General features: G+C 36.3%; 2 protein-coding genes across 4 annotated transcripts; both read right to left on the bottom strand.

The window, feature by feature from the left end:
• Positions 1-639: 639 nt before the first annotated feature.
• Positions 640-3,860, bottom strand: LOC118050498 (glucuronokinase 1). 2 transcript variants are annotated; one of them, XM_073405332.1, is made up of 6 exons: positions 3,367-3,860; positions 3,216-3,273; positions 2,727-2,902; positions 2,534-2,650; positions 1,883-2,043; positions 640-1,122 (listed from the first exon to the last, which is right to left on the bottom strand). In XM_073405332.1, the coding sequence occupies exons 1-6, from the start codon at positions 3,589-3,591 to the stop codon at positions 879-881; spliced, it is 981 nt and encodes a 326-aa protein (XP_073261433.1). In that variant the 5' UTR covers positions 3,592-3,860; the 3' UTR covers positions 640-878. The 2 variants fall into 2 exon arrangements, with proteins under 2 accessions (XP_073261433.1, XP_034916754.1); XM_035060863.2 differs by having other exon boundaries at positions 2,727-2,915; positions 3,124-3,273; positions 3,367-3,859.
• A 325-nt stretch (positions 3,861-4,185) lies between these two features.
• LOC118050478 (golgin candidate 6) lies at positions 4,186-12,987 on the bottom strand. Of its 2 annotated transcripts, XM_035060845.2 has the most exons (19): positions 12,764-12,987; positions 12,578-12,630; positions 12,247-12,374; positions 12,106-12,158; positions 11,521-11,667; positions 11,347-11,420; positions 11,184-11,253; positions 10,855-10,908; positions 10,645-10,740; positions 9,806-9,856; positions 9,645-9,731; positions 9,401-9,514; positions 9,245-9,316; positions 8,860-9,045; positions 8,589-8,692; positions 8,390-8,438; positions 8,143-8,208; positions 5,761-6,528; positions 4,186-4,942 (listed from the first exon to the last, which is right to left on the bottom strand). In XM_035060845.2, the coding sequence occupies exons 1-19, from the start codon at positions 12,785-12,787 to the stop codon at positions 4,382-4,384; spliced, it is 2,757 nt and encodes a 918-aa protein (XP_034916736.1). In that variant the 5' UTR covers positions 12,788-12,987; the 3' UTR covers positions 4,186-4,381. The 2 variants fall into 2 exon arrangements, with proteins under 2 accessions (XP_034916736.1, XP_034916744.1); XM_035060853.2 differs by lacking the exons at positions 11,521-11,667; positions 12,106-12,158; positions 12,247-12,374; positions 12,578-12,630; positions 12,764-12,987 and having other exon boundaries at positions 11,184-11,246.
• Between the last annotated feature and the right edge of the window lie 323 nt (positions 12,988-13,310).

Genomic DNA, 13,310 nt, shown 5'->3' on the forward strand with positions numbered 1-13,310 from the left:
ATCTCTGTCAAACTAGAGCACGCAGAATTTACTGTTGTAGATAAAGCTCTCTTCCATGTTGTCATAATCCCACAGCGAACACAAAGTTTGACGATCAGCTACAAGAAGATGTGATTTTGGCATGCAAGTCCAAGCAACATTGGGCGCAAGTAACTTGGATCAAAACCTTCAATAGGGTTAGAGGACGAGTTCGTATTTTGAAGTTCCATAAAAGAATGGTGAGGGGAAGTTTTTGAGAGCAAAAAGACATGGCAGAAGAGTAACAGGGGGCTAATAGATAAAACCAGCAAAGAAGATCCTTTCTGTATAACCTTCAAACTCGGATTTTTCTTGGTTTGTTAGCCAATAATTTGACCATTAAAAGCAATTTTGATGATTTATTAAGCTATCAAGTCTCAGTTGCTGTATTGGTTTTTGACAAATCCCAACATTACTAGTGCAACGGATCAAGTAATTTGATTGATCTGATCTATCGTCCGCATGGACAAATTACATGTAAAAATTACTTCGGAGTCAGAGACGAGATCTGGCGGGGCTGATGAATCCTGGAAGCGATTTGTCAGACACACAATGACTTCATTTCATGTCGTCCATTACAGAGCTCAGACCTCATAATATGGGGCCAGACTCCGTGCTATATTAAATTAAATTGTCGGTAAAATGTTAATATTTCAAACTGAAAAAAATTGTGTAAAATTCTTTCAAGAGAACTCACTTTGCTGCAGAGAGTTCTGTTTGCATTTCAAATTGCAACAAGTTGTTCAATGAACTATAGATAATATCTACCCAACATAGAACCTTTTTTTTTTTTTTTAATTCATCTTAATGAGAGAGCAAAGAACAATATCGCCAGGACTGCTGGTGAAGACTGAAATTTCTTAGCTTGACAGGGTTATGAGATCATCTTCATTCAGATATGAAGGAACAACTTTCACAGGTTGAATAACAAAACCGGCTTCCTTACAAGCATCCTCCAGAAGTTTTACTTGTGAAGGCCCATCAGGGCAGAAAACAACCACAGCTCCTCCACTACCTGTAAATTTTGAAGCAGCACCCACCCTTCGGGCCACCTCCACCATTTCAATGTTCAAAGAACCAAGAGCATCATCTCCAAACATGATCCTGTAAAAAATGTCCGTATCAGATAGGTTGGTATGGCTATAAAATGCCTGAATCATCTTACAAAAAACAGAGGCACCATTTGTTCGGGAAAGTAAAAGGTAACAACAAGAGCATTTAAAAATTATTGAAACAAAGATATCAATTCTTTTCTTTGTTTCTTACTATTATTGAAACAAAGTCAATATTTACACATATGGCCAAGATAAGGAACTCCATTGCAACGACTTTAGCACAAAGACAAATAATTCATGTTCTAAGACATGAAAAAAGCAGAGATAACAGGATTTGCTTACGAATGTGAGGATTAACAATTTTAACAAGGAAAATTTTCCAAAGACGAATCATCACCAAAACCTAATTAATTTAAATCTGTCAATTCAGAGTCATGGTCCACAAGGTCGTGAATCATTAGCAAAACCCTCATCAAACTTTTAGTATGAAATATTTTTAGTGATTGAAAAATAACAGCCAGACACACACATGATGACAACGATGGTCGTTATGGTGTGAAACACCATTATCAGCATTATAACAATGGTACCGGACTCTTCCTTCTCCATTAAAACTATGGTTGGCATAAACAAATGATGCTCATAAGAATAGCACTTTTGTTCCCAAAACTTTTTTCATTTTCAAAGTGTACGACAAACATGCAAATATTGTAACGTGAAAGCTTTAACGGTATTGAGACACAAAATCCCTGAAGAGCTAAATTCTCTTCAAATCTGATCTAAACTGATTAGAAGCAGAAATATATTACCTTCGAAGGTCAAAATTGCGATTCATAAGGTCTGCAAGTTTGGAATAATCCTTTTCAAGTATTGCAGTTTGTCCTTGTAAAGCTAGATCTGCAACTTCCACCATTGATGATACAATGAACTCATCACCATCAAGCCACCTTTTCCGAACTGTGCTATGTACCTGCACTTAAAACAGACAGAAGATATTACCAAGTTCAAAAAAAAAATCATCGAATGAAATATCAAAGCCATGCCATTAAATGAATATTATACAAAATCACCCTCTTGCATAGAAGCTCCTCGTACAAGCTTGTAGTGCGTGGCATTTAAAAATGTCTGAAAGATATCTACATATAACCAGAACTTGAAAAAAAAAAAATAGGAGTTGCTACCACATGAGAGAAAAACAGAGGCATTGCTATTTAACACACAAGCAGGCACACACAGCTGTTTGAAATTGCTGGGGCCTATAACAATATTCATGAGCACCTCGTTGTACTTTCAAGACATGCTGTCCTTTCTATAGAAGAAAAACTACATCTGGGCACAAAACCAAAATCATTCATGACCACATCAGCAGGAATGATAATTCCATGCAGCCACCAAATGTGAGGTAACGGAGAGAGTATCTAAGTCAAGGGTAAGAAAAAAGTCATCAATATAATGCTAACCTTCCCAGAATCACTTGGATTCTCAGCATAGATGAGCTGGAGAGGTGGGAGAAGACTGATATCCATCGGTGTATAGACACCATGGCCCAACTTTTCCATGTGATCTTTATTAAAATCCTGCAGAAGAGCATGTAACATATGTGAATCATTCTATTTTAACCAATTTGTTTAACATGTTTGCATTAGCACCTACCATGTAAACAAGGCCCCCGTAGACCTGTGCCACTCGATCTTGAAGACCAGCAATAATTCCAAGTTCTTTCTCTGCACTTAGTATAAGGTCAGGCCTGATTTCTACTTTGACCAGATGCCTGACTTTGTAGAAGTCAAGAAGGCAGTTTAAGGCTGCACAAACAATTGCACTAGAACCTGAAAGTCCTGTCTGAAACGTCAAAATTATAACTTAAGCGCTGTTTTGCAAAGAATTTAGAGGGAAAAAAGAAGGAAATTGCTTTCAGTACTACTCTACACGATCTGAGATGCATATATGACTGCACCCCATTTTCATTCTAAAGCAAAAAACGATGGCTTAAAACATAGATCTCAAGCACAGATCAGAGAATAAATAGAATGAAGAAAAGTGGATGCACCTGGCGAGGAATGTTAGTGTCATATGACAGAGTAAAGTTTTCCTTACTAAGCTCAATATTATTCTCATTGCAATAGTTGTAGAAAACCTTACAGATTGACATAAGCAATCTTACACCTCCATAGTAACCCTCACTTTGCAACCGATTCACCTAACAAATAAAATGGCACATACACATCATTAAACAGCAAGATAAAAAATGCAACAATCATAGCACAAAAAGAGAAGAGAAGAGAAGAGAAACCAGGTGATCAAGGCCTGAGAACTGGACAAGATCATGAGTAGGATGTGGGGTGATGATGAGATGATGAGAGGGCTGCAGTTTGACAGTGGCCCAGAAATTGGCAAGGCTGAAAGAGATGGTGCGGCCATAATAAACATCGCTGGGATTGCCTAAGAGACCCACACGTGCATACACTTTGTGTTCGATTTCATTGCTTTTTCTTGATGATGGTGATTCCTCGTCCATTGCGTCTTTCTTTCTCTCTGTCTTTTGGCAGATCCACAGGGAGAGAGTTTGAGTTTGAGTTTCAGAGTTTGTGTTGTGTCCTGTTGCCGAGTTGTTTGTCTTGTATGATGTTTCGTTTCTTCTAATGTTTAATTTAATTTATTTTATTGTTAGGATTAGGACGTTACTTGAAGGCATGACTAGATGATGATGAGGTTGGTGTGATTGATTTGGTTAATCGCCAGGCTGGCCCAGTCGAGGAAAAGGCACCGCTTTTTCGGCCAGTTTGAAAAATCGTAGTTAGAATTATTTTTAAAAAGTATTTTTTATATTAAAATATGTTTTTTATTTTTTAAAAATCAATACATTAAAAAAAAATCCAAAATATATCAAAAAAATTAATTTTTAAAAAAAAAATATTAAATTTTTTTAGATAGAACAAAAACAAGGCATTTAAATATTTTCTTAATCCATAAATTTTTTCATATTTTTAAATTATTTTCAATGTGTAAATAATACAAATATTTTTTTAAAATATTATTTTAATATATTTCCCAATAAAAAAATAATTATCATAAAAAAATATAAAATTCAGCATCTAATTTATATTCAACATAAAGAATAAAGCTGTTATGAGATTATTTTCTTGAAATGTCATGCATTGCGAGAAAAATTAAATCAATTAAAGAGAATCACAAATTCCTGCACCACAGGCAATAATTTAGTTACTGTACAATTCACCAGGAATGTACAAATGGAGTGTCAGCAGAAAAGGAACATGCCATGATTTCAAACATTAAACAAGGAAACATTACTCTTCCTCCTTTTCGCTGTCTTCGGGCAGCAGCCCCATGTCATCTCCGACACCTTCAAGTAGTTTATCCACATCCTCCCCGAGCTCCGTTAACCTTGCGCTCAGCTTTTCGACCCTGCTCTGTTCTTGCCCTAGGCACACTAGCAAATCATTCAGCTCCGCTTCGCTCTCCTTCTGGGCTTCTTCCCTGGCTTCTGCTCTTATCGCCTCAACATCTGGAGGTGTTGAGGCTCCTCCACTCTTCAAGGCTTTCACTTCCTTCTCCAGATGGAAATTGGCCTGTTCGAGACTGTTATAGGCATCGGATAGGCTCTTCAGATCGGACTCCATCTTTCCAGCTAGATTCTGGTACATGGATGCCTCTGATTCTATCTTGGCTTTCTCTGCCTTGAGCATCTCTATTCGTTGAGATGCTTCCTGAAGATCTCTCCGGAGTGTCTCCGCCTGGACTCTGTCTGAGCCCCCGCCCCCACTTGTCCTTTGTTCAGGTTGAGATGAGACACTCCCGCCTGTCTTGGCCAAGTTCTCAGCCAGAGTTGCATTCCGACCAAGAAGATTCTAAAGAAAAAAGAAAAATATAAACTGATAAATCAAATACATTTCCCTGCAGCTCTAAAATCCTTTTTTTAAAAACATAAATAAATAAATAACAGTTGCAACTGTTACAAATCTCCCTGTAACACATAATGAATGACATCACAGGTTACCAACACATATTAGAATGGCTTGAAACAATCAACAATGGCAACCATGGTACAATGACATTAATTCCCACGATAGTAATGTATAAGAGCAATAATTTAATTATGGGAACAGAGTGACGTTCTGGTCCACAGGTTCTGATCTAAATAATATGGATGGTCAAAGAAACCAAAAGCCTAAAACACTTTATGCGATAGCATACAAGAGGTCGGATAAGAATACTTGCATCAGTGGTGCAGTTTTCTAACAATCAAATTTCTTCCTAATCACAGTATCAATCATCTTAGTTGTTCCCTTTTCCCGCTTTTGGATACTTTTTTTTAAGTTATAGCTTCACCATTTGATGCTCAGTTTAATATGCAACATAACATTTGCCCAACAGGTAAAGCTGAGTACATCTAACATGCCCATAATCTATCAAGTAAATTTTAAAAGGTCCAGGTCACTTCAAAGCCTCAAAAGTTTTTTGGTGTCCATCATTGCATCCAGCTGAAGGATTAAGCTAAGACTGCTGAGAACCCATGACATGCTCCAACTTTATTTAAATGTAAGGAAAGATATAACTAAACAAGGTAGCTCATGCTTAGCCATTTCCTTTTGTCTTTCAGGAGAATAAGCTGTATCCAGAAATGATTGAATAGAAAAGGTAATCAGCTCTAATACATAAAAAGTACCTGTATCTCAGAGCATTGCTTCTGCACAAATGATTTCAGCCGTTCTACGTAGTCTTTGTCACTTTCTCCTCTCTTTAGCTCCAATTCTGCAGGTACAACAGCCACCTCACTCTGTGGACGACTATATACATCTACAATTGTTTCTCTGATATTTCCTTCCAAACTCTTGACAAAGTTGACAAAATGAGAATCAAATAGTGATGAAAGTATAGGATGATCCTCATTCTTATGGTCAGATGAATCCTGCTCGTCAACATCATCAATCTCTGCCATACTAGCAGCAGCAGATCTTGTCAATGGTTTATGAAGCTTTGTTGGCTTAACAGAGGAGAAAAGGAAGCTCTTCATCATTTCATCAAACTTAAGAAAGTACGATGTGAGTCCAATCTTCTGACTTATGGCATCAACTACTGTAAAAGCATCCTTTCCACTCTCACCAGACTTGTTGTAAATAACACACTCCCCCAAGAGAACTGCTCCCAACCCCCTTATGCACATCGTTGCAGATGGATTTGACACCAACTCAAGCAAATATGTTAGATGGGGACGTGAAGCTAGGAAGCACTGAATTGCATTGGGGCAGTCAGCTAGCCAGGTCACCAGCAATTTAAGAATAATTGGTTGAACATACGAGTTCTCTTTTGTACTTGTTTTTCCATCTTTATTTTTCATGTTGGAAGCAAGGGCCAAGTATTTAACCATGCGGTGCATTAGTGGCTCTGGAGCTCCTAGGGATGGTGTGGGTGACTCAAGCTCAATGCGCAGAACCTGCAAATGTTTTCTTAAAATCAGATAATCTCGAAAAAGACAGGAGGGGAAGGGGGTTCACATTTCCCTTGAAGAAAACTACATGCGATGGGGGAAAAACCAAGTCCACACTTGTTTCTCCCTTGTGCTGGTATATGGAAGAAAAACTGTACTAGTACGTGTGCACACTCCACTTACCTAATTTATCCAAACCCATACTCCTTATCTCCCCGCATGGATTCTTGATCAATAGTATCCATAAATAATTGTGTTGGCTCAACAATCAATCAAAGGCGGTAAAAAGAACACTCAAAAAGCAGACCCTACATTTCTGGTGTATGTTGAAAGGGAAGTGGTTGCAATAGACAGAGTAGCTAAACTTGCAAGGAGTTCATTTCCAGGTGCTTTTAAGCATCAATTTACCAACCCCTCACAAAAGGAATACATTACAGGGGACACTTGGAAAAAGAAATAAAGCAGCAACCATATAAAATGCGACTCTTGCAACCATGAAAGCAACAACTTTCACAGGTTATATGTATCATTAAAGATGATGTTTGAATTTTCACTTCAAAAGAATAAAACATTTATCAGAATTCAAAACAGGAATGGAAAGTGGAGAACAGGAACTCAATCCATCGGTCAGATACAGGATAACATACTTTGAGATGCATTTGTATCATGATAATTTTAAAAGAAACAGTCTAAATCCATGGAAACAAAAACTATAATTCATGAAAGACAGATAAAATTACAAACACATCCCCTCTAGCCATAACTGCACCCTTGATTTGTTTCAAAATCAACTCATTGACAAGCCTCAATTTACAACTACTACGCCTCCAACAACACTTCTTGAATCCATCTCTAGTCACTCCATTACCACTTCTTACATCCACTTCCAACCTCCAGTATATCCAGTCAAACCTTTCTGAATTGTCCATTCCATACCAACTAAGACCTATTCTTAATCACCTTACAAAACTGCTCATTGAAAGCAATCAAATGCTAACGAGTACAAAAGAAGCACTTGCTATTCAAGTTGTTAGTGTTTAGCAGCATTATCTGATAACTCAGCAAAAAGATCAACAAAAAGAAAGAAAATGAAACCACTTGGTCTAGTTGAATCTCTCTTCTTAAGATGATTCAACTTTTAAAGCAGGAAATCTATTGTTCAATTTCCCTCAGTTTTTTCACTTTCTGAATAATTTCAGTAACAAAAGGTTTTTTTTTTTTCATTGGGAAAAATTGTTATTAAATCAATTGTTTGGAGCCTTTTCTTTCTAATGATTGTATCTTGTGACAACAAATCTTTCCTAGGAGAATTAAAAGTATGTGAAAGGGGAGTCAAATATGAGCAAGACAACAAGAGTTTTAGTGGTGATGGTGTTTGAGATGGGTTTGAATTTTTGTGGCAAATGGAGAGGTATGAGATACCACAAGTTTGAAAGATGAAAAGAGAGGCAGAACTGAGTTTAAAATAAAATAAGAGATATAGTGGTAAGTTTGACTAACTTTGCATGGATGCAAGCTTCTAGTTGGTGGATTTGAGAGTCTCATTTTAATATCTTGAATATCATTTTTCAGTCCCACGTCCATGTTAAAACAGAAGAAGAAATATAAGAGATTGCATACCCTTTCCTTGCACTGGATATTGTCCCTGAGTATATGAGAAAGCACACTCGCAGCCCTGCAACAAGTCTGGAGTTCAAAACATTAGATTGATGGTTAACATGCAGCAAGTACCAACATGTATATTTAATGCTCCATAAAGTGCAAGCAACATTTAGGAGCAGATGCAAATTTGATGAGACCATTTCAGGCATTTCTATTCCTATTTCTTTGTCATTGGATATTATGCAATACCAAAACACTGTATTACCTCAAGATCACCATCACTTTCACCCAAAGTAAGACCATGTAACAGCATGCTGTGGAAAAATTAGAGATAAGCCATAAAAAAAAATTATCTGTTAGTGCGGCAGTGGAGTTTAATCAAGGCAATAAAACTTGATACATATCCTGGTTCAAACTAAACTAATTAAAAAGTGCACTAGTAAATGCACTTGAAATATACAAACCTTCCAAATGACATTCTCACATCCTCTTCAATGGGAGCATGAGTCATTGAATATGGTTGAGGTATTAATGTGGATGCTAACATTGTTTGACCATCAGAATTTCTCTGGAAAAAAAATACAAAATAGTCAAATAAGATTTGGAGACAGTAATGGATTACACTTTTAATAACACACAAATTAAGAATGTAAATAACTGATAGAATTAGCATAATCATCAACTACATTAACATAACCCAAAAAAGGATATTACACAGCAAATACATTAATTAACCTCACAAAAGCTCTTAAAAACGTGGTCAGCTTCAATGAACTCTTGCACACTGGATGTCCGCAAAATGATTCGAAGAATAGAATTCAGAGCCGGTTCTACTTGTGGCTGCTCACCAAGAACTTTGCTTGCAAGAGTATCAAGATTCTTTGGGTGTCCAACAATCAAATCACCAATGCACCGCAATGCCTGCCAAAGTGAATAATCTTTGAGTAAATGAATAAGCTTTGGTGACTGTTTGGAAATACTTAGAATAAATCACCATCCAGAAGAACCAACAAAGCTTTATCCCATATGATAACCCATAGTCTTTCACAAATTTTCTTCATTTGAGATGGCTATAGTGCCTTATTTTACAATGACAACAAGAAGAAGGTCCAAGACTTACCGCACAACGTACAGGAATAGGAGCCCATTGGCTTTCGACACCCAACAATAGAAGATAGTCAAACACTTTATTCTGCAATCAAATCAACAGATTTAGGATGGAGTATTATTATACTATCAGAAATTATTGGTGCTGATAAGTGAGCTTGTAACAAACCTGAACCAGGACTGTTCTATTTGTCAGCTTATTCATATCTTTTCCAGGATCAGATTCTGAACCTCCCATCAATAACAAATTAATTGTTTCCAAGGCACTGAGCAGATTAATTGTCTACTGGCAAGACATTTGTATCAGAAACAGCAAAAATCACTGGTAAGGCTTCCAAGACAACATGCCCAAACATCTAGAATGCTCAAACTACAGAAGAAATATTAGCATTTTTGGCAATCAACTGTCTAACCTTCTGTTGGGTAAAACTGTAAGCACTTCCACGTAGCTTCAAGATTGATATTATAGCATCAAAGCCCAATGTCTCCCTCAGGAGTACCTAAACCACACGCAAAATATTAGCAGCTCAACTGGAATATGTGCATCAGAAACTATACCAGAGAAGCTACAAACCTGATTGGAAGCATTGTTGCGAAGAAGATTGTTCAATAGTTCAAGACAGTCCTGTGTAAAGACCAACGTTAGATTACATTAGCAATGTGTTAAAAGATTTCTTCAATGCTTATAAAAATAAATTAGACTAGACTACAGATATAACGAGGGCTGTTTTCATTTTATGCTCCAGACATGGAGCAAAAAACAAGGTCACAAAAATATGTTAGAGCATGTCTTCTGATAAAAGATTAGATGAAATTCGAACCTTTTCCCATCCCTATCCCCCATCCTAGAGGGGAAAAAACAAATGAATCTAGATAATATATATATATATATATGGTATTCAATTTTAGCATCTCATTAAAGAAAATGAAACAATATTTTTTTAGTTTTCAGTTTTTCATCATTTACTGTGCATTTCTCAAAATTCTTGCAATGGAAGCAAATACCCCAAATATCCAAGGAAGATTACTTCAGTCCATTTCTCAACCAAAGCAGTGGACAGCATCAACAGGAAACAAGCTAAGAACAGTTCATGATTATAAGAATCCTACCAACCAGTTCAATTCAGGTCACAAAACATTGGCCACAAATGCATGTGAAAGTGGCCTCTGTAATCAATAGCTATGATCAGAATGTGATGAAGAAAATGAAAAGTTAGACTACAGAGTCTAGAATTGCACATGAAAAGGGGGGGAAAACTAGAGCTTTAGATGAGAGTTGTGCAAAAGAACTACATAATTTACATAAAGAGCCAACAAAACAAAAGGGTCTATGTACAGGTACAAGTGATCTAGCAGCAAGCAAGCTAAACAAGTTAACAGGACTAAATTAAAATTGAGATGAATGTGAATCACCTGCACAACAACACCGCCTTCTGAACCTCCTTCCTCTTTGATAATGCTAAAAATTTTCTCAAATGCACCTTCAAAGACTAAAATTTTTTGAATCTCCTAGATATTACAAAAATAAATCAGTAAGTAACAGAACAATATGCGCACCAGTATGTATTCGGTTATAAGTACAAAAAATGAGTGTAAGAGATGACAAAGAAAGAAACACCTCACCTCAGCTTCTCGAGTCAGGTGAGTAAGAAGCAGCAAGGCCTCATTTCTTATAACCTGAAAGCAGACTAGAAATTATTTCACAAAAAAGCACAATGGCATAATATATATATAAGAAGAAGTGAACAGCACAATAAAAAATCGAAATTAATTTGATATTCCCACCTCCTATTTTAAAGTTTCATAAAGCAAAGAACAAAGGGTTCCTTTTAGTGTCAGGTCATCACTTTACTCTTTACATGGATAGCTGAAAGTTCTACATTGAAATGAAACCCTAGGCAACTAAGAACTTCTTAACAAAGAAATAGCTGTTCAGTTAAAGAGTTTTGAACCTCACGATCCATAAGCATGTCCATGAGCCGAGTTATTCCACGTGGAATGGTCAGAATTGCTTCCTGTAACCTGAAAAGGAACTCAGAAAGAGTCTTTCCAGCATAACTAGAAAAATGAAATACACCAAGGTATAAAAAGAAGATATATGTTGTGAATCCATACCTATTTTGAGAATTTGTGAGAAGCGCAGTCAAAATTTGAAGGGTATAGTATCGCACATAGAAATCTTCTTCTGACTGCCAAAAGAAACAATCAACCAAACAGCAAAAGAAAATGCAATCAGAAAGGTCTCATTTGAACTATAAATGTTAGAAAATACATATACAGGACTCTCACCAATAAACTGAGAAGGAGAGAGATGTTTTCTGCTTCCCGTGAAAGCAAATCAGTATTCATTAAAGCTGGTTGGACCTCGTTCTGTGGCCCCTTTGCATGATCAATAGGCGTCAAAGCACTAACAAGAGTTTCTAGGGCACCTCGAATCTGCTCAGAATAACATTCATTTTCGTTCACAATGAATTCGACCAAGAAACTTATTAAGATAAAAAAAAAATTCAATAATAACCAATCAAAGAGGCAAAGAAATGACCATATGGGCGGATTAGGCAACCAAAAACTTCAAAAAAAGAATGAATAAGCTTCAGCTAGCAGAAGAGAACCATCAATCCCAAAACTTTATAAAGATGCAGATCAGATTATTGGAAAATACAAGACTATCACAGCCAAACACTATACAATTCAATGGTTTAGTAAAACAGATCCTTCATTTTTATTTTTCCACCAACATATTGATAATAAATGCATTCTTAAGAAACATGTCAACCAAAAAGGGCAGAAGGACAAAAATAAGGAGAAAAGGCGAGAAAGAAAGAAATAGAAAAAGAAAAGTAAGTAAAGGATAAGGAAGAGAAGATTGGAAACCATTTCAACATCATCTCGCTCCTCCTTTAAGACACCCATAAGTACAGGAAACCCTGCAAGAGAAGTAAACGAAGCAACTTATCATATGTCAAAGATAATTCAAAAAAAAAATAAAAACCAAAATGAGAAAGAAGCACACACCCATTGCTCCAAAAGCTAGCTGCGCACCCCGACTTTCAGCAACGACGGACTGAAGCTCAGCCATAGCATTCCTCCTGTCGTCTGGTAGGACACCATTGCTTATCCGATCAAGTAACCTTTCAACATAGCTATGGACACAAACCATGTCAGAAAGACATCACCCAACAGCCCCAACTACTAAAATAAAAGCAAAACCTATTGATCCAAATAATGGTAGACAAGATGCTACTCCATACAAGGCAAAGCAAAAAGACCAAAGCAGATACAGCATGAAATTCTCCAACATTAACTCAAAAGGAAAAGGTAAGAGAAACCAGTTAATTTTGTTTACCTGTCTTCATTAGAACCAGAATTGTCGTTGCCGAAAACAAGCCCAACCATTCCCTTGATCATCAAAATAAAAAAGATTTATATATCAATTAATCGAACATGCATAATAACAATTAAAAAAACGCAAGTGCAGTAATAGTAATAAAAATTGGAGGAAGCAATTAGGAGAGAGAAGGGCGATCATGACCTTGTAACCGGACACCAAATCCATGTCTCAGGCTTATTAGCTTGATAATAACCAGAGCAATACCTCTCTCTATTAATGATAATAGAATCGATATAGATATTAAAAAAAAAAAGGAAAACCCTAGTGCTCGGGCAAGGTGAGGGAGGGAGATCGAGTGAAGTGAATAGAGAAGAAAAGGGAAAGGTCAAAATTGGATATGGGCGTCGTTATTTCACTTGCGCTTTCTGACACCCCCCCCCCCCCTCTTTTTTTTTTTTACTTTTTTATCTGAGCGAGAAAGCTGAAAAATGATCTAAATGGAGTCACGTTGACCTTAATCACAGTTTTTTTTTAAATAAAAAAAATAGCATGGTTAAAAAAAATCATAGTTCTAACTCGCGAGCTTTTAAAATCTGTTTATTTTTATTTTAAAAAAATTAATTTTTTTTTTTTATTTTTATTTTAATTTAATTTTTTTTAATTTTTTTTAGATTATTTTAATGTGTCAATATCAAAAATAGTTTTTAAAAAATAAAAAAATATTATTTTAAAATATTTTAAAATAAAA

The sequence above is a fragment of the Populus alba genome, chromosome 16 (genome assembly GCF_005239225.2).
Source record: "Populus alba chromosome 16, ASM523922v2, whole genome shotgun sequence".
Taxonomy (NCBI): Eukaryota; Viridiplantae; Streptophyta; class Magnoliopsida; order Malpighiales; family Salicaceae; genus Populus; species Populus alba.